At 33.0% G+C, this 20,944-nt stretch overlaps 2 protein-coding genes across 2 annotated transcripts in view; one reads left to right on the forward strand and one right to left on the reverse strand.

Annotated features, from left to right (window-relative positions):
* The window catches only part of LOC108739900 (AP-3 complex subunit beta-2), a 97,417-nt gene that overhangs the window by 11,099 nt on the left and 65,374 nt on the right, over positions 1 to 20,944 (reverse strand). The gene's annotated exons all lie outside the window — the stretch shown is intronic.
* LOC108739897 (zwei Ig domain protein zig-8) overlaps positions 14,912 to 20,944 on the forward strand; it is a 63,090-nt gene continuing 57,057 nt past the window's right edge. Inside the window, exons 1-2 of the mRNA XM_025978610.1 lie at positions 14,912 to 15,260; positions 15,336 to 15,388. Of these exons, the coding sequence (XP_025834395.1) occupies positions 15,337 to 15,388 (52 nt within the window). The 5' untranslated portion in view covers positions 14,912 to 15,260; position 15,336. The remainder of the gene's footprint in view (positions 15,261 to 15,335; positions 15,389 to 20,944) is intronic.

The raw sequence follows: 20,944 nt of genomic DNA on the forward strand, positions 1-20,944 counted from the left end.
AAAATTCTTACACATTTTTATTTGGAATTGTTAATAAAAAAGTATTTAGTTACTAATTACGAGTATATAGTTAATTTTCATTGTAAAATATTATATAAATATACAAGGATAATTTAATAAGCTAAATAAAAAAATTTATGGAAAATTTTGGTGGAGGCGCCGGGACATTTTAAAACAAAGGTTGTAATTCAGCTATAATTCCAGTTTCGTTGATGTACATTGATGAATTTCCATCTTTAATTTATATTTGTTCCCCGTAGACGCAGGAAGGTGTGCTAATGTATACTTTTCGTTTTACAATAAATTAAATTGCAACTTGTAACATAATATATAGACAACCCAACATGGAGTAAAAGTTACAACTCTAACAATGTAATTATTAAGAAAGTACGACAAAATTTGATTGAAAATACTAACAATAATGCCCTTCTGGATGAACGTATGTATATGAATTTGAAAATGTAATTAAAAAATAAGTAACAATAAGACAATCGAAATAAAGTGTAGTGCAGAAATTTCCGAAATAGAATTAGGATCATGGAATAACCGTTCAAATAAAATTGCACACGGGAAAATCTTTTATCTGAATCCTTTAAGCTCCTCTCTTATTTACATATATATGTGTTTCTAATATCTTTTCCATTTAGTCCCAAGAATTTAATATTCTCTCTAAAATCTTCTAAAGTCATAAATTTCATTTTAACGGAAAACCCTTATATTGGCCATTGTTTTGTATATTCACAAAATGTTATCGATCCATCATTCTTGATAAATATTAAAGGAATCATATGTTGATGGTAATAGATTGTTAAAATATTTAAACGGTTTTCTTTGAAGGCGATTAACTACTAGCGGTGTGTAGAATAATTTTGTAATTAACGTTTAATTTTTAATAGTTGAACCGGTAAATTACACGCGAAAGAGAACAACAGGGCTATCATCAAAGTAGGCACCGAATCTGTTATCGTTACAAAAGGGGACATAAATCTGACTTTTGCGAGGACCTTTTTAAACTGCTGTCAATATGTAGTAGTAAGGTACTTTGGATATGTGTGATAACAGATATTAAAAAAATTGACCCTTTTAAGTGAATCGACCCACCCACTGGGTTGATTTACGACTAGACGACTGACGAAAATTCTGATTAGAGTTGCAAATCCAACGGAGTTTGAAAATTCTCCAGACATATATCAACCTATAAAGACCAGGAAGAGGCAAGTGATAATTAGTGATCGTAAATGCACCTTCTAATTGAAACAAGTCACATCATTTCTCGTGTTACTAACATATTTATCATTGCTACAAACGCTTCTGCAGTCAGGTACTGGAATCAAATTGAAATAAATAAATTCTACGGTGAACTTGGATTTTCCGAATGCAGTAGTATAAAAATAATTAAGCTTTCTACAAACTCATAGTTACCGATTATAAGTTTACACAGAAAAATAATTAATTAAATTAGAAGAAAAGGCAAACCATTAAGTATTTACTTTAGCATTACTACACTGGCGACTATTAGTTATGAATTTAAGAATTTTAAACCTGGTAGGTATTTCTTTTTTAGTAGATTACAACGTTTAGTAAAGTTAATGTTTATTACAATAGAATAAGCTGGAAATTTGTCGACAAGTAGCAAATACTTTGCGCTTTATTAGGCATAGTCGAGGAAATCACGCAGCTGATAAACCTAAACGAGAACAGGCAGATGTGTTGCATTTAAGTTGGAGCATTACTGTAGGGTGCAAAACGCCCTTTTATTAGTAGGTTCTTAACTAAAGTAGATTTCATATTTGGCTTAGGGGTATTCCTACTGTTAACTAGCTCGTACTGTTAATAATTTGCAGTACAACATTTCCCTAAATATTTACGTTCTCTTTTACCTAATTTAATAATAAAAAAATGAACTACTAACAATTAAAAGAACTATAATAAAACCGAAAAAGCTATAACAATCTAAGGACATACGTAGATGACCTTTTCTATCTACGATATTTTTAGCATCTTCAAACGCTTCCAACGTTTTCTTTTCTGTGGTGGACACACCGTCCATGTTTCAAATATATATACACGTTTAATAATTGTTTTAGAATTTCTAAATTAAGATATCTCGAGTGCAAAAGTAATTTCTTTTCTTAAATATCGAAAATCGACCATTTTTTCTAGTTCATCGTCTTCTAGTTTTATTTTAGTTCTTAGCCTACCTTTACATCCCTTACGTTTGTGTTAATTTTCATACCGCACTCTTCTTAGAGCATTTTATGAAATTAGTAATACGAGATACAAATTTTCCGTTAGTGAGAAGATGTAATAATAGTTTATTTAGGCATCAGAGTTATCGAAAGATTTTTCGTAGTTGGCGTTAATGAAAAATTTTCTTGGAATTTTGAGCAAAACTGAAGCCAATATATCTGCAAAGTTGGAGATTCTTTTATTGTACAGTACAGGGTCTTGGTGTCGCGTTGCCAAATTTATAACTTTGCGAAAGTAGAAGTGCTATAGTTCTCGAAGGGGAATAAATCTGGCGATGTTCAAGTTTGACTGTTTTCTGAAGCAATTATCGCAATTCAAGGAACTTGCTTGCTTTTAAAACTCTCCTTTGGCTTGCAATTTTCAAACAATCTAAACTAAACTAAACTTTTGACACGACCATCATTATTATCAATCCTTACTTCATTACACTGGTTGTTACTCCTTTTGTAAACAAGCGATTTTAAATTTTATTTTGTTTGAGTTGAACTACCTAAGTAGCAGCTGTCTGTATCTTTCAAATTTTTTGTCACAATTGCTGTGGCAGAGAGTAAAATATAACGGTTGGACGAGTATAGATTTTCAGTGATAACAAGAGATTTTTTGTTTATTGGACTGACTGTTTGGAAATTACCCCCAATGTGTTGCAGAAACAAAATTGAGTCAGTAATTTGAAAGTTTTTGACTAATAGGGCCGAGAGTTTGGAAGGAAATGAAACAAATATAAGTACTGCTGGACCAACGAGACGTGGCCTCTCAGATTGTAATGCCTACAAATGCGCATTGGACCATGGCCATTCTGTGCCAAGGTAAATTATTTAAGTTCAGCTCTGGCAACTGACCCGGTTATAATTTTCACAATCAATATAATGCACGACTAAATCAACAGAATATAAATACGTTAAGTAGCAGTAAACAGTGTGTTCCCATTGACCAACCCTTTGTGCAATTCGATATTTTTTCCGAGCTCGAGCGACATCCTTTTCCAACTGAATGCGGTTCTTGTTTACCATCTGCTTAGCCACTTTTCGATGGTTCAGCTGTACGTCCACGATTTCTTTTAACGCATTCGAACGAGCGACAGAGCTTTTGAGAAAAGTGGAGCGGCGATTATTCTAATTCGACTTTATATGAAATGTTATGGATCTCAGAGCGGTGTATATATATATATATATATATAGATGAGAGCGGATGAAGTAAAAGGAAATTAATTAAATTTTTCCGGTGACTTAAATTTCGGTTAGCGTAACTTCATTCTTGGTTAAGACGTCTAATCAACTTTTCCACGTTCCGCATCGATTTTTAACAAACAACCATCTTGCACAAACTGGACTACTGCCGCTTTGTCACAACTTCTTTTCAAACTTGTTTAACGTAAGTAACAACTTCTGTCCTGCGAACCTTTAGTTTGAATAAACAAAAACGAAAAGTCAACTACCGCCACCGTACCGGAAACAATCACGTCATAAATTATTCAATGAAATTTTTCCTCTAACTCTTTCTCAACTTTCTGCATTTAGAAATATCTCTCATATCGATACCATTAATATTTCATTCACATTCCTATTGTTATATACTGTTACATATATATTGTTACTTCAGGGGCGAATCCAGAAATTTCTTAATTGGGCTTCTCAGCAACACATTATTTTTCACAAGAAATCATAGGGTGTGACTGATTACTTTTAAAGTGTTTCGCGAAATGCTTAGGTATAAAAAAAAGTTTAAACGACCAGAAATTATTAAAAGAGGTAGTAGGTAGAATATCAACTATCGAAGAAGACGTTTCAAAATTTTGTGGAGTAATTTTGATTTTGTAGAAAAATTTTTTGAGTCAAACAGTCGGTCATCATTCTTACATGAAACGTGTAGATTGTTTAAGTAAGTAGATATAAAGGAATTTTTAACGACGAAATTTTATTGTTGAACGTATACGTTTGGGAGCCACCCTGTGTATATTTTTGTAATGGAGCATTGCCAGACAATGGTGAAGTGGCACTGTCGATAGCTTCTCTTCTTCTTGGCTGGCCTTATCTAAATGCAGTTACTCTCTAGAGACCCCTAAGCGAATTGGCCTTTGGTCAAACACAGCCACCATATTCTCGCCGCAAAATTCCCCTAGAATAAGATATCTGAAGGTTTTATTTGATAAGTCCCCATACAGCACAACTAGTCATTTGAAGGCAACAAATCTGCTCTCATTTTTCCAACAGCTGCGCTTTTCTCACCCTTCACCAATATCCCTCCCGGTTTCTCCTTTTTCTCTTTTTAACAAAAATACGCTACTATTAAACTCGTATAAAAATTCGCAGGGACGAAAGAAATATAATATAATAATATCGCTTTATTCTTAATCAGAATATTCGTCGAATTTGTATTTATTATTTCTCTTCTATATCTGATGCTTCCCTTTTATTTGCTGACTGACTAATACTATAAAAGCGAACGTGTTTGTTTCTTTGTTTGTTACGATTTCACCCCTTAACTACTCAACCGATTACCATAAAATTTTGTACACGCATCGTCACGGGTACAGAAAATGACATGGGGTACCTTTTATTTAGAAAAAATACTGCGCTGTTTCTCAGGGATAGAAGACTTTCTTTTCTCATCTCGATAAATAAGGACAATATTTACTGTCATTTTGCGCAAAGTGTATGTTTAACCTACAAAATAAGAAACTTTAGTTTTATCCTAGCGATCCTGGTTAGGACTCAGGAACAGATTTATCAAATAATTCTATTTTCGATGATCTTTGACACGCATTTAGGGCATCAACACGAGCGAAGCCGTGGGTAAAACAATCATGAAATTTTGTATCTACATTGTCAGGGATACAAAAAAGTACATAGGGTACCTTTTACCCAGAAACAAAATACAGTTCCCGAGAGATAGAAGAGTTAGGTTTGTGAGCAGTGGAAAGTTTGCCCTAAATTAAAATGATAAAACCAGTGACAAAGTAATTATGTTGAATCAAAGATGGTTCAGTAATCTCCTTTCGGTGTTGCGTTTGCTAAATGTGTTAAGGAAGCGAAATAATTTTGTTGTAAGAACTACAGCAAACGAAGCAGTTTATTAACATAGAAAGTATATGGGAAAAGTTCAGAAGGAAAAGTAGCATAGGTACATTTTATTCCAAGAAAATCTGATTATCGCGAATGGTGGCATGCCATAAATTTTTTCAGGCCAAACGAGCTTCTATAATATATGTAGCCACAATCTGATGAAAAATGTTAATTCTTGTTAGAAATGTCACCAAAGGAAACACAAAACATTAGTCACTTAAAAGACACAATAAATAAGTTTACAGGATTTCTTTCCCTCGAAATATTTACTAGAAAATGTCAAATGTTTCTTCTGTTGTAAAGTTAGAATAGTAAACCGTTTTAAGATTAAGATTTAAATAAGTTTTCTCTAATCAGTTACCTATAAGAAACGGGTAATTTTGAAATAGTGGTATCTATAGGCTTGTTCGGAAAGTCATTTCGTTTTTTTTTTTGTGGAAATGAAAGACAGTTTTCGTATAATAAACAAATACTTTATTAAATTATATATTGACCGTTTTGGTCCAACACCTTTTGCCATCTTTCTGGTAGTAGCATAATTTCACGCTGATAAAAAATTTTGGGTCTTTGCTGCCAAAAAACTGATCGAGGAGGTTTTTGACCTCCTCATTTGAGGTGAAGGTTTTACCGTCTAAGAAATTTTGCAGTGACCGGAACAAATAATAATCCGATGGTGCCAGGTCTGGAGAATATGGTGGGTGTAGCATTGTATCCCATTCAAGCTGTAAAAGCTTTTGGTGAGTGACCAAACTTGTGTGAGGTCTCGCGTTGTCTTGGTGAAACACTACACCATTCCTGTTGATTAGTTCTGACCTTTTCTGTTGAAGTGCATCATTCAGTTTGTCCAGCTGATGACAGTAGACTTCCGAATTAATCGTTGTGTTATCCGGTAAAAGCTCAAAAAAAAAACGATTCCTTTAAAATCCCACCAAACAGACAGCATCACCTTTTTTTGGTGAATATCGGCTTTGGAAATGGTTTGAGTCGGTTCATATTTTTTGCTCCATGCCCCCTTTCGTTTGACGTTGTTGTATACAACCCATTTTTCGTCCCCAGTGATGATGCGCTTCAAAAACGGATCATTTTCGTGACGTTTGAGAAGCGAATCGCAGACGTCAATGCGGCGACACAGATTTCTCTCTGTGAGAACATGGGGAACCCATACATCGAGCTTCGAGGATAATCCCAGGCTTTTCAAGTGGTCATAAACTGTTGAATTTGATAAATTTAACCTCAATCCGATCTCACGTGTTGTTATTCGCCGGTTCACATCAACTAATGCCTTTATCGCGTCTTTATCAGCTTCAACCGGCCTTCCCGAACGTGGTGCATCTTCGACATCAAAATTGCCGGATCGAAATTTAGCGAACCAGTTCTGGCACTGGCGTACTGTCAACACACCTTCTCCATATACATCAGTCAATTTCTTTCCGGCTTGAACAGCATTTTTACCCTTTCTGTAGTAAAACAATAGGTAAGATACGTCGAAAATGCTGCTTATCGCTCTCCATATTTAAAAGGGCACCAACGAAAAACTACTGCGTAGAATTAATTGGAATTTTTCACACACAAGCCTTGCTATATGAGCTCTCAAAGCATATAAAAATTATACGGCTTAAATGTGAAGTTGGGTGCAAAAGAATACAATTAAATCCTCTGTCGGGAAAAAACGAAATGACTTTCCGAACAACCCTATATATAATAAAGCTTGATGGGATAAAAAAAGTTTTCGATTCGATTAAGTAGGATAATATAGAATGAATTTCTGTGAGAAACAAAAAGAAGTAAAATTTATTGAGCAGGCATTGTGAAAATGGTTTCAAAACGTTTTCCTTTACTTTTATTTTCAAATGGATGAAAGTTTTCTAACTACTTTTTAGTAACCCTTAACCTACATCACGTAATGCCCGATAGCATTTCTTGCAATTTCTTCTTGGTTATTTCCTCTTTCTATGTTGATGCAACTCCGAGCGAAAATATCTGAGACATAGCCGTTCGGAAAAGGGTTAAAAATTGAAATGCTTTACACATTTATGATAAAAGGATCGGAATCATATTACTTTGATTTACCGAAGAAATATACGGATAGGGTAAAATGTTTGCCGAAGATAGTTGTTTGTAGACACGAGCGGAAATTCATGTTCCAATATTTACATATTTTCTAGATAGTATCGATATTTGTTTCTCTTAAAAAATAACTATTATTTCTGTTATAGTTATTTAAAATTTATTTTTACAATAAATAAAGGAATTTAGCGTAAAAAGTACGGAGACACATTAGAAGTGGGTTCTATGACAGTACATAAAATATTATTTTGGAGATAATAAATTTGGTGGGACGTTATTTTTGAGTATTTTCGTATCAATTTGTTTGTGTAAAAAGATTGTTTCTGAAACCCATAGAATGACGTTACAAAGCCTTCCGTTATTTTACCGAGTTTCCTAAAATTTTAGATGCTTTCTACTGTGATTAATGGATACATTTGGGAAATAATGTCACCGAAAGCATCCTGATACTTGTAAAGGCAAATGCATCACTCTCTCTCTCCTTTATCTTTCGCCGTAGTTTTAGGATTTATTTATTTCTATACCTACTTTCCTTGAGATAAACTGCGAATTTCACCGGATATTTCTTTAACCATAGTGGAAAACAATAAAAAAATTAATTACGCAAATTTTCAACGACACTCCGGCGCAAAGTGTTTGTTAACTAGTTATAATTGTTTTTTCGTTTATTGTGTTAGGCTTCCGGGGCCTGCTAAACTAGTAATACGAATGCCAGATTTAACAGCAAGGTATTTTGATTTAAAGGAAAAATCTCTAGGCAAGTACAGTAGGTTTAATTTCTATTTGAGTATTCACAGCTGCAGTCGTCGCTTAATTTAAAGAAAGTAGGTTTTAATTACACTGCCTTTTCGTTTAATTCGCATCTAAAACTGCAAAAGTTCACAAGGGTAAATTAATTACTCTTGCTACCTGACAGTCACAACCAAAACAAAACATACGCCCCAGTTTTAAAACCAAGTTAGTTTGCTTTCATTGGAAAATTTCGAGCGAAACGTAAATTAAGAATAACAAAATTAATTGATCCACTTTTACCAATTATAATTTTTTAATTTATTGCCTCCTCCTCCAATTGCAAAATAAATAAATATTGAGTTGGGGTGACCCTCCAATTAAACAAATTTGGAGTTATTAAAAACTCCTCAACTGCAACTGTTTTTTACTAGCAATACAATTGAAACAACAAGACACCGAGTTTTTTTAACTCATCTACACATGTAACGTTCAATTAAGTTCCTATTTGGAAGGCGAGTGCTTATAGGTATTCTAACCAGTTTAGTTAATCCTTAAATTGTTTGGAAATCGACAAGCGGACTGCTGCTAATAATAATACAATACTCGAATGCACAAGTGAGTATCGAATCTAAATTGCAATGCTGGATTCCATCTATGTAATAATAATCTCTATTAAGAGTGAAGAGGATCATTATAAAACTAATTACAACCGTTTCTGAGTTATCCAAGCAAAATCGTTTTCCCTATACACTTCAAGAAATACGGATGCTATTTCTCTTTCATCCTGTGAGATGTTCCTTCAAAAATAAATAAATCTACTTTTCTAGCCACTTAAAAAGAAAAATTAGTAGGAGGTAAAACTAGAATGATAAAGTCTTTTTTAATAGTTGCAAGGTCCATTGTTGGTGGACCTGTTAGAAATTGATTTTGTAACAAAATTATTGTCAATCGAATTTAGGTCTGATTGCTGTTCAAGTTGTAAATTCGAATAGCAATACACCACTGACTTAATTCAGTTGAACAACTTTCAAAGTAGTACCCTACCTATACATACACAGAATTTGCTAAGTTTACTTGGGAGCGTACGAACGAAACTTTCCAATGCTAAACCGTACAATTTAACCACAAAGAAAGCCATTTTAAACTTACTTCATCCGTATTATTTTAATTTAATGATAACCTAACAATCAGATTCAATAAAACACTAAAGCTATTATTAAATAACTAATAAATGAACAAAATAATTCGAAGTGGTCTGTGTTCTGTCGAAACTGCCAGACGCGGATCGCGATTTCGATCTTTTTGGATCTCATCAGCGCGTCACAGGCAGCTCCGGCAGAACACAGACCAACCTTTACCTGCTGTCTTAACAGCGCGTTTTAGAAAATACTACAAATGGCGTGGTGAGCGCCATCTGTAGTACGATGCTACATTTGAGGATTACATATGCTCCAACAAGGTTCATTTAAATATATTAATATTAACTAATAAATGATTAGGTAAAAAGAAAATCGTGTTATTTATATATTTTGTTCATTCTTGAAGTGAAAGTGAAAAAAGAAGCTGGATTGGGATAATTAGGCTTTCGTAAAGACATATCGAATAAACATCCCGAGACAAAACAGAAGAAGAAACAGAAGGTACATATTACATAAAAGAAAAATGTGAGTGGGTTGAAAGACAATATTAGAGCAGTTGTGCAACAAATTAAAAATATATTATTTGATTTTTATGTAGTAGCAGAACGTCAGAAGTAGAAGTTAATTGATTAAGATGAAGCAGCTTATTTTTGAAGGAACAGCAAAAGCTGAGAATTTTTTTTCTCCAACATAGCATTGTACGTAATATCAAATGAGAATTTCACTCCTTGATGTTTTGCCAAACTAAAACTAATAATTGTGTATAAGAAATTACTTTTACCTGTAATTAATTAAATTAGAGACCAAATTGAAATAATCGTACACATTTGTGATATATACTAGGATGCATCGGGTAGGTACTCAGAACTTTGATTGTAGTTTTACCTCTAGAACTGTTTAATGACCGATCGACGGACAGTGACCAGAATATTAAAGTAATCTTTCAACCAGATTATATTATTGATTGATGTGTTGTTAATAGCTAGGGATAAAGTGTGAAAGCAGAAATAAATAACTAATTAATATTCATCTGCTAAGAATACTGGTTGAGTGTTGGTAGAAAATCGATCCTGAAGGATCCCTGGCGCCCGCTAGGGATTTTCTAACAAATTAACCTTCTTATCTTGTCTTAAAGCTTCGATAAAGAACATGCGTATTAGTATAATTACCTAACAGCAAGCCAGAACTTAGAAAAAAAGAAGGGGTGATTTACATAATTAGAGCTCGAGAAAAATTACTTTATCATTTCCTTTAACAATTTCGCAAGATAAACGGCACATGAAAAAATGAGACCTTTTTGCTAATTACTAGTATCAGACCAAAATTATTTCACATAATAAAGTATATCATGGCATAATTTGAACATATTGTTAAGTTTATCAATTTTACGCGAGGAATTTTAAAATAATTTGACATAGTGTCTATAAACGTTATAAAAGATTAACAAGTTAATCATTTTGTTATTAGTTAGAGCTAGGATAGTGAATAATTAACATAAACATCTACAAATCGATTTTGGGAATTATTAAATGTTGTAGATGATGTTTAATGATCAAAGTCGTAAAACACATGCTTGCTTAGGTACTAGATTGAACGTCCTTTTAAATATTTTATACACCATCAGGTGTGTTCCCGTTGAAACATGAATAATTGTTTAATTACCTTGTTTCAATTCGGGTTAAATGGGCACTTTTCCTATTGATCTTTCCGTTCTTAAAGATAATAAATAGTGCGTTTATTGGATATGAGAAAATAACCGCGAGTTAACGAGCTATTGGTAGAAGTCACTTAAAGATTCTAAGGACATTTTTAAACTTATTATGCGCCTTTTTTCTTATTTCCTGCTGCTGTGCGAAATGGGCAGTAATTAATATTTGAGAGATTAGCGAAAATTAATGGGCTATTAAATTAACTGATATGAAAACTAGCAATAAAATTGACCATTTAGATTTCGAAATGCAAACGAAGATAATATGCGTGGAGATGAATTATAGAAGAACTTCTCTTCGTTGAATTTTCCGACTTTAGATCTATAGCTCCACACTTGTACGTGATAATACCACATTTGAGCCAGATTAATATGGACAAAGAAACTGTACAGTTTTTGTTAATACAAAGTATCAAAATAGTTTCATGTCTCTCTTTACAACGGAAGTGAAAAGATTTTCTTCAAATATGCATTGCTGATGCAATGAAATACAGGGAAATCTTTTCATCGTCTTACACTGCGAAACAAATATTTTTAGAAAAGTGAGTGAACGCGGTGAAAAGGACATGTAATTATATCGAGTTAACAATGAGCGAATATTTCAGGAATTGTATAGGAAATGGGAAGTTTTGTGACTTTTCAAGTTTTTCAATCTTCAGCAACTGCAATATTGGTATGCTGGAAAAGTCGACGCTAAGCTAAACAGTAGCGGCTCATTGATGAATTCTTATCACAAAAAATCTGTATACATAAATTTTAGAGACAATATCAGAAATTGAGAACGAAATATACTTTTGAGACAAATTAAGTAGCATAAGATCTAGTATCTGGACCCAAAATGGCCGATGATATAATACTCATGTATTAGTCAGGCTACGTACAGCCCGGATCGCCAAGTCAGGAAGCTAAAGTTTTCCCATCGTCTGCCATTATGGATCCAACCAACGAAAAGGTCTAACTGTCGTATCCTTTTGTAAAACATTGGTGCCGCTACTGCTGTCAATATGTAGCTGACAGTAATTTTGTTTTCGAGTATGATGAGAGATCCCGTAAATGTGCTCCAGCGAGGAAAATCGTCCCATTTTCCAACATTCGTAATTGTCTCCCGACACCTAGTTTAATGTGGACCTGTTTTGCAACTAAAATCTTAAGCTTTTCACTTATTTGCCTACCAAACTGTTAAATATTCAACTTTCTACCAGAACTGCTAACTTCATTGTTTCGTTTCCTATTTAATATTCCCGTTCTCTTTGCTATTTATAGTAGAACAGTTTCGGTGTCAACAATACGAAAAACGCTCTCTATTTTGAATATTTTCCAAGTTTATTTAGTACAAAAGCAGAAAAGGAAATTAAATTTTCATTCAAACTTATTTAAAACTGCTAGCCTTTTAATGGTAACAAACAAGAAAATTCCACAAATTCAAAACGTCATTTTAGAATTATTTGTCTGTTTAATTTTGATTTAATTTATTGTAACTCTGTTTTTTAGTAAAATAGTAACAATTTTAGTCAAAACTGGAATGAACGTTTAGTTTGTTATTTCGTATATGCTATTCTGTTACAAAATCATTTGATATTTCGAATACGTCGATCCATAATAGAATTAGCTACCTAATATTACCTATTACACAGGCATATTGAGTTTTCATGCATTCATACGTAGGAATGTAATTTTTTAAAGCGTTTAGGTGTGTTATTATCAGATTAGTATTTTGCTATCAGTTTTCGATTTAGTGAGTTAAAAACTTATTAATAACCTTTTCAAAAACAAAATCGCTTCAGGAACTTAACTTTTATCGTAAACGGGTTAATTTCGTTTTTAGTTCATTTAATTTTAATTTCGGTTAAAAGGTTATTGATCATTCACTTTAGAATTTTCTACAATGACTTAGAAGAAGCTCTATACTCAACGTAAAAGCTCCTAATATTTTTGCCGTGTATGTATAAGTAAAACGGTACTGAAAGTCAAGCTTGACTTTTCCGTAATTTTATTAGTATGGATTTTAGTTTATTTACATTCTAAACGTTTACAATTTGTTAACGCAATATTAAGATGAAAGTATTAAATTAATAGCTGTTTTATCTCATCTCTAGACTTTTTCAACTTCTTAGTCGAATGTACACCTGCATATGTAGAAAATGTTAGCGATTCTATTGTAGAATAAATGTTTAGATTAAGAAAGCAAAAGCTGCAAGGGACTTAGCAAGCAAACTTATAAAACAACTGCTCTATATATTCTGCACAACAGGAATATTAATTAACCTCTAAAATTATTTACTAGTGTCCATGAAATAATGCGAAACTTAAGTTTGTAGTTGAAAACTTTAGATAAGTACGACAGAATGCAACAATTAGATCATTTGCAGCATCAAGCCATGTACATAATAGCGTTCAAACCATTTTAAAGTTCGTAAGCCCACTTATTTTCCTAGACAGTCCACGCATATGAAAACTTTACTTCAAATTTATGTGCTTATAACACACTTTACAAGCTAATTAAAACAATTGGTGTGTTGTTCACTTTTAAATTGTTTAGTTATACATATTTTTTGGTGTTTTTACGTTAAAATTAGTCTCTCTCTCTCATATCCGTTTTACGGAAAAACAATGAAGCCCGTAGTCCCTAAATAGCTGAAAGCTGAATTTTATGTAGCGGCTTGTTCGCCATTTCATGAGTAAGGAACTACAAGAATTCCGTCTTTTCACGAGACCATTATATGACCAGACACAACAGAAAACGAAAAGCGTAAAGTTTTAATATTCCGTCAGGATTTACATATGATTTACGTACTCCTTTTAGATGAAGATAAAGTAACGCCGTTTCACCGGAAGGGCAAGGAAAGGTACGGCTTACATAGCTGGCTAACTGAAATGAAATATTAACGGCAAGCGCAGATTGAATTTTTCAATTAAAAAGTGATCTTAAATACTGACACAAAAGATTGGCAATTCATATATGCTCGTGCATTTTTGACTCATATTAGCAAATTGATGTGGCAAAAACCGCTCGTGGAAAGCCTTCATTACCACAACGCTCTGTGACCTAAGCTTTAAAAAAAAATAGAGCATCCATTTCATTTTATGATCCACTCTAAAATTTACTTTGTGACTATTTCGAATAGTATCACGATGAAAATTATGCGTTGTGGTTATTTTGGCCCGTGGCACATTACGAACTTCGCGTTGTGGCTATTTCGAACAGCACAGGGTGAAAATTATGCATGCGTTGTGGTAATTTTGACCAATGCCAGGGCGCGAATCATCATCATAAGGTCGTCAGTCCTAAGACTGGTTGGACACGTACCTCCACTTTTTCCTATCCTGAGCTAAACTTCGCATTTCCCTAAAACTAGAACAGCCCACATCCTCAACTATTTGCGAACAGTAATTTAGTTTAGGTCTACCTCTACCCCTCTTAACTCCTGTTTTTGTCACTAATATGTCTCTGACTGGACCTTCATGCCTAAGAAGGTGTCCTACCAACCTATCTCGCCTATTTTTTATTGACTTCCATAGAGTCCTCTGTTCTCCTATTCTTTCCAAGGGCGCGAATGCGATTATAAATATTAGCATTCAAATATATAATGTAGTTTTAGTTTTTCGGGTTTTTGCTTTAGAAGAAAGGTGTTTTTCTAGCAAATACGTGCATATTGGTTTATATTGTTGTAAAAGGTACCGTGGGTGTTTTATATCATTTGGACTGTTAGAAATATCCAGATAAAATGGTCGTGGATGGTCTGTGAGAGAGTTCACCCCCACGTGAATTTATATCCGTTCGATCCTGTCCGTGTAGGGACGTGATTATCTACCGTGATTGTATCAAAGGTGGCTGACAGTTTCCGGGTGAGTCGGCTGCGGTCGCGTTTAATCGGGACGTCGGGACGCTGTAGTGCCGACGTCGAATTCAGTTTAAACTTCAAGCGAAGCCAGTGCGTTTTCAACCCCTGAAGACGATATAACCGTCAAGGACTTTCCTCTACGGGGGAAGGTAACACGCGTCGACGTGAATATTTCTAGTAATTTTTCCCTATCTGTTTGAAATAACTGATTTTAAATTACGCAAAGAAAACACAATCAAAATCAATTTGATGATAGAGAGATTTATTTTAAAATGATAACATCGAGAGTTCAAGGTAAAGCTAGTGCTATTATCAATAGTATATCTGAAATAAATAAAGCCACGTTCGGTTAAGTATAAATTGCTGTCATAGTGGAAATTAATTAGAGATGCCACAGAATAATTTGGTGAACCAACTGTAATTTGCTGTCTATAAGAACATCTGTAGCAAATAAATATAGGTATGTACAAGTACTGTTTTACTTATACAATTTTGGGAAATGCTGCAATATGTCTGATACAAAGTTATTTTACAGGATGGCCCACCTTTTACTGCTGCTGTTCTGTCTTATCATGTACAGGACTTATGGTAAGAACGAAAACTTAATTTGTTATCGTTTTGATTATGACCAACTTTCTATCAATACGAAAAATAAACATTTGAGACAATAGGTATCCCATGTATATCTGGTAACTATAAAATTTTATTTTATGCATCTGTATTGAATTACAAAATAAACGACTAGCGCGTAAAATTTACGATATATTGATCGTAAAATAAAACTGCAAGAATTGAAGAACTTGGCTTTATTGCCCTTTGAACTTTCAACTTTAATACATGCACCATTCGCAAATAAACATACCAGTGCGCTCAATTGTTTTTTATTTGTCGGTGAAGGAAGCTATTTGATGTTTTCCCTTTGTTTTTCCGAAAGTACCGAAGGAAGATCGCGGAACCGACAGGGCTAATACCTACAAAGTACCGGAATACTTCGCAGAGAAGTTATTGTGATGATTATAACTGTTGTGGTTTTTGGAAATATTCTTTATTTCCTGTCTTGACTGACTCAAATAATAGATACCACATTTTCAAAATTGCAAAAAAGTCTGTTATTTAATTTACGAGTCTGTCAGAAAAATAAAATTTAACTGTTTAAGGTGTTATTGAACACGCGTTCGTTTGAAATATCAATATCGAAAAATTTTGATTGAATTTTTAGTTATATCCACGAAAAATGGTTCACTGCCGTAGTATGGAGTGTTAGGAATACAAAGAGGCTTTAAATGAGAGGTCACCCGACTCTGCTTTCTCATTTTAAAAAATGAGGCATCTTGACTCCTGATCTCGATTTCTGGAGACAGGGACATAAATCAACTATCAAAAAATTGAAAAGTTTTTCTTGCCCTAAAATTTTTTTGCTGCTGATAATGGCTTTCTTTTCTCCAGCAGTACAGTTATACAAATGAAAAATGATAATAATTCCATCATAACGTAAATGTAGGAATAGTTATTGAATCCTTATTTTGACCATATTAATAGTCACATCTTTTTTCTACTCTTTTCTTTCTTTTACCTTCTTTTTTCTTTGTTTAAAATAAACAAATCGCTACTTTTCAGTAATTTTCATTCGTTTTAATTATTTATCTTTCATCTCATTGTCGTCTACTTTCGCCAAGTATTTTGGTATTCCCTTACACTAAGAAGAACGATTTCGTTAAAGGAAAACCATAATGTAAAATAGTATAATAAAATTGTTTTGTAGTTTCTGTGAGCAATTAATATATATATAAATAAATATACATATACAAATATAATATACATGTACATGTACATAAAGTATATAAGGCTTTGTAGAGCATTCAACGATTTTATGCTTCGGTTAATACCTTCCTTTTACAACTTCGTGCTATTCTTTCTTAAGTGTAATACCGAGCAGTTTCTACCTTGTTGCTGTGGTTCTGGAAAATTAAACGTCTGCTTTAATACACACAGAAATTTTCACGGCACAGTGGAAAATTCTTTTTCCATTATGGAAATGAGTGTTAATAACAGATCTCCTTATGGACAAAAACTGAATGCGGATTTTATTTTTATTGCGCTGCTTGCAATGCTTTTCGTTGCTCCGCTTTTTTGTTTTTTCTTTTTTATACGAACGAAAAAACAAAAGATTGACTCGCAGGAGGTATAAAAAAATGTGGACGGCCCTTTCTTCTATCTGCTTTTTTCGTCTAGGTATGTACTTGATGACTGACGTAAACCCATTTTCCCAATGATTTGGCGGTAGCGTGTTTGTCGATGATAATACACGTTACTAATTATTATTATGTTAGGTTTTCATTGTTCTTTCGTCGTTAAAAACTAGCCGCTTGTTACGGTGTATTTTCAGTTTTGAATAGTTTAGTTTGAAAGTATTAGGCTTATTAGTTTAGTTAGTAGGTAAGCTCCTGATCAAGCTGTAATTGATGTTTGCATTTTAACATAAACTTTAACCATCAATTCGTGGTTTACATTGAATGGTAGCAAACGTGCTTTTGTTGTTACAATTATTAGATGCGTCATCCATTGTCAGATCATTTACCGTTATTACTATTATGCTTAAATATACATGCCTGAACAGAACATACTCATTAAGCAATGAGGATTTTCATTATAATTACCAATGCACGTATAGGTACATAATTTATGCATATATTCTACATGACGGAAACTTGTTGTTATATGCAATCGTCAAAGGGCAACGTAATTTTTTAAAAAATACTATGTAGTACAGAAAAATTTCTATATAAGTTAAAAGACCCAGTTATTGACACTGGCCCAGTTCAGGAGTTAATTATTTTTGTTAAAAATAAAATATCTTACTTATAATAAATATTTAATTTATCTTTAATGAATACTTAATTACTTATAGTTTATTTAAACTTGATAATACATAATTTAACCGAGAGAGAACCATCATCAAATATGAGTGTCAGAAACTACAACACAAGAAATTTTAAGTGTCAGAAACTGAGTCTTCAAACATCACTTTTTAAATCATTAATTAAAATTACTAATTCGCTTCAAATAATTATATCGCATATATGAGTTTTTCTAGAAACTCTGAACTTGTTTATAGTATAAAAATTATTTATTCTAATTAAATATTATTTTAGTTATCGTAATAAAATCTCAGCTGTCACTCTTAGAGTGTCAGAAACTGGGCCTTTTACCTTAAGCTCTGTAAAATTTAATTTAGTACGAAAATGTGGAAAGCATTGCTAACTGGAAAAATGTACCTATAGGTAGTGAGATTGAAATTTTTTTAAAAAATTACTTAACGTTTGGATAATATTCCCTTAAAAGCTTAAAACTGAGGTGGTATGCTATTAAAGTTAAAAAGGACATGTGGGGAATTGAAGTTTGATTAATAATTTTTGTTGTTAACACCGCTACAGTATAGACGAAGTTTCACTGACATTATGGTCGACGGTATACTTGGTATATAGAGTTTACGAACTTTGACGTAAGCAAGGCTCGGTGGTTTTGCTTTAAGTTTCAATGTATGTAGTTTCGTGAGTATAAAGGTAAAGGGGGAAAATATCATTAACATCATACGATGTGGAAGACTTCAAACACTTACACTTGTACGATTAGGTGCTACTTTGAACACACATCCAGATCGAGACTAAAAAAATACAGTCTACACCAGTTAGTGTTACACTAAAGGACGTTTAATTCCAGTGGAATACTACACACTCATGTTATGTTGGCAAATTTTATTCAAATAGTAATTATATACTCATACTTTTGGAACTTTTTACATTTACTACATGATGTCAAAATTGTACTTAACTCTAACTGTAGATTCTTAGTTTTTTTTTAAGAAAAAAATTAGACACAGGATAAATGAATGGTGGCCCTGTTAAAAAAAGTTAGAATTCAAACTAGGTTTTGTCGATTGAAAATATGCAGATGTAGTTGGTTTTTGTAGAAGAAATTTAACGAATAGTAAATCTCGCAATTGCGAACACATTTGTACTTTTACAAAAGAAAAAGAGAAAATGTTGACATGAAGATTGGTCTGAGGAAAAAAGATTTGACATTAATTTGATTTGCCAATTCGATGATATTGAATTAGTTTTACAGTTCCAGTTTCAAATTCTATACAATGCACTCGGTCGTTAAAGGTGTGTTGTATATTTAATCACATAAATCCATACAAAACCTGCTACACAAATGTACAATACACATATATGAATAGATCATTATAACGATGTACTGTGGGGACTGATTGTACGTGTTACAGAAGGAAAAAATGAAACTAGGAAACAATAATTGTCGATGAATTTAAGCTGATAAATCTTTTAGGAGAAATAAATAATTCAGTCAAAGCACCAATGTTTCTATTGTCGGGGGTATGATTACAAACGGTTTTTATCACTGTAATTGGGACTTTGATCGTTTATCGGCTTCAAAGTTGCCAGAACAAGTTTTTTATTTTGAACCATGGAAAGTTAGAGTTACGTTTATCTGTATGTTTATGTGACGCATTATTTCTACCTCAGGGAATTTCATTTTCAAAAATTTTATACTTTATTCACGCCTTTAATTAATGAAATGACTTTGGAATATTTAGTGTATGATGTTAATCAAAAAAATTGAGGTTTTTGTTGTATATGAATCCAAAAAAGATGAGTTTTTATTCCTATTTGGTAAAAAAGTAATCAGGAGAAAGGTGGGATATGCAACTTCATTAAAACGAAACGAATGTTCTGTAGAATACGTACAGTGTCACTTTCAAAAGCCATACATAATGTATGTTATTGAAATTAGAAAGTCAATTAATTTTTGATATTTGATCATTGTTTTCCACTGACAGTTTATTTATATTAAATAAAATATGGAGTGTATCTACTTCACCTTAACGTGAAAACATTAAGAAAGTGATTAGCGTTGCTCTGCCTTAATGCCAGGGAAGCTGTTCTATCCGTTGGCTTTACATTTTCAAAGGCCTTTTCATAGGAGATGATGATGGATGTAAAACGCTTTCTCTGTACCGAAAGGCATATCGTTATTGACTATGGAACATGCTTCCTACTATATGTAACTTGGATATCTTAAAATTGGTACGTGAACTCAAAATTTTTACAGTAACAATATTGATCTGTTTGTTACATAAACATAAAACATTTTAGAACACAATTATAAGATTAAAAAAGTTTGGACAGGTTCGACTACTACTAATTTGAAATGGAAATGATTGCAGGGGTAGACTTTATGGACTGTCGGGTTCTAGGAACATGTTGTTTCTAACGCAGGTACAATTAGGACACTGTTTTTTGCAAATAATACTTATGACAATGTTGATTAAACTGTGCGTGAAACATCTGTCGCTTGTGATTTTCCCGAATTCAAATTAAGAGTAAAATACAAAGAGATTTATAATATCATCGCGACTGGGGGCAAATTGGTGAACAATATCAAATTTTTAATATTGAAGTCTACCAAATTCAGCCTTTTCTGCTTGTTATACTTTTTTTGAACATTCGAAAGCCCGAAGTACAATTTTACCCCTGCCGCTGGCTAAACACACGAATAACACTGTGCCCTGTCTAATTTCAAAGAACATGATTAAAATTGCTTTCTGCATACACTTTTTGTTTTTCGTACGTATGCACCTATGTTAGAACAGAGATTCAAATTTTAAATTGATCGAATTGGTTCCAGAACTAGGTAGCACCTTGCTTATTCGTCTGTTTATTTCGGAGTAGCTGCAAACAATTTGAATAACGTAAGACTGGGGAACTTTTGAAAATATCATTCTTGAAAGTTAATGCAATTTCCAAAAAAAAAAAAAAGAACCTAGTTATACACGTTTTCGCTCTGCTATGGGTACAAACGATGCAATTTTAAATAGGTACAACCGACACAAATGTGAAAAATTATTAGGTTATATGATATAGCAGTATTAGCATCTAGCAAGGAGGACCTAGAGATGGCTTTAAATAAAATGGAAGCGGTACTGACAGATCAGTACTGTATGAAAATAAATAAAAGTAAAACTAAAATACTGATATGCAAGGGAAGAAAAAGTAGGGAAAGAGCGAATATAAAGATAGGAGACGAAAAATTAGAAGAAGTGGCTGATTTTAGATACCTAGGAAG

This window comes from Agrilus planipennis, unplaced genomic scaffold, assembly GCF_000699045.2.
Source record: "Agrilus planipennis isolate EAB-ADULT unplaced genomic scaffold, Apla_2.0 scaffold7, whole genome shotgun sequence".
NCBI lineage: Eukaryota > Metazoa > Arthropoda > Insecta > Coleoptera > Buprestidae > Agrilus > Agrilus planipennis.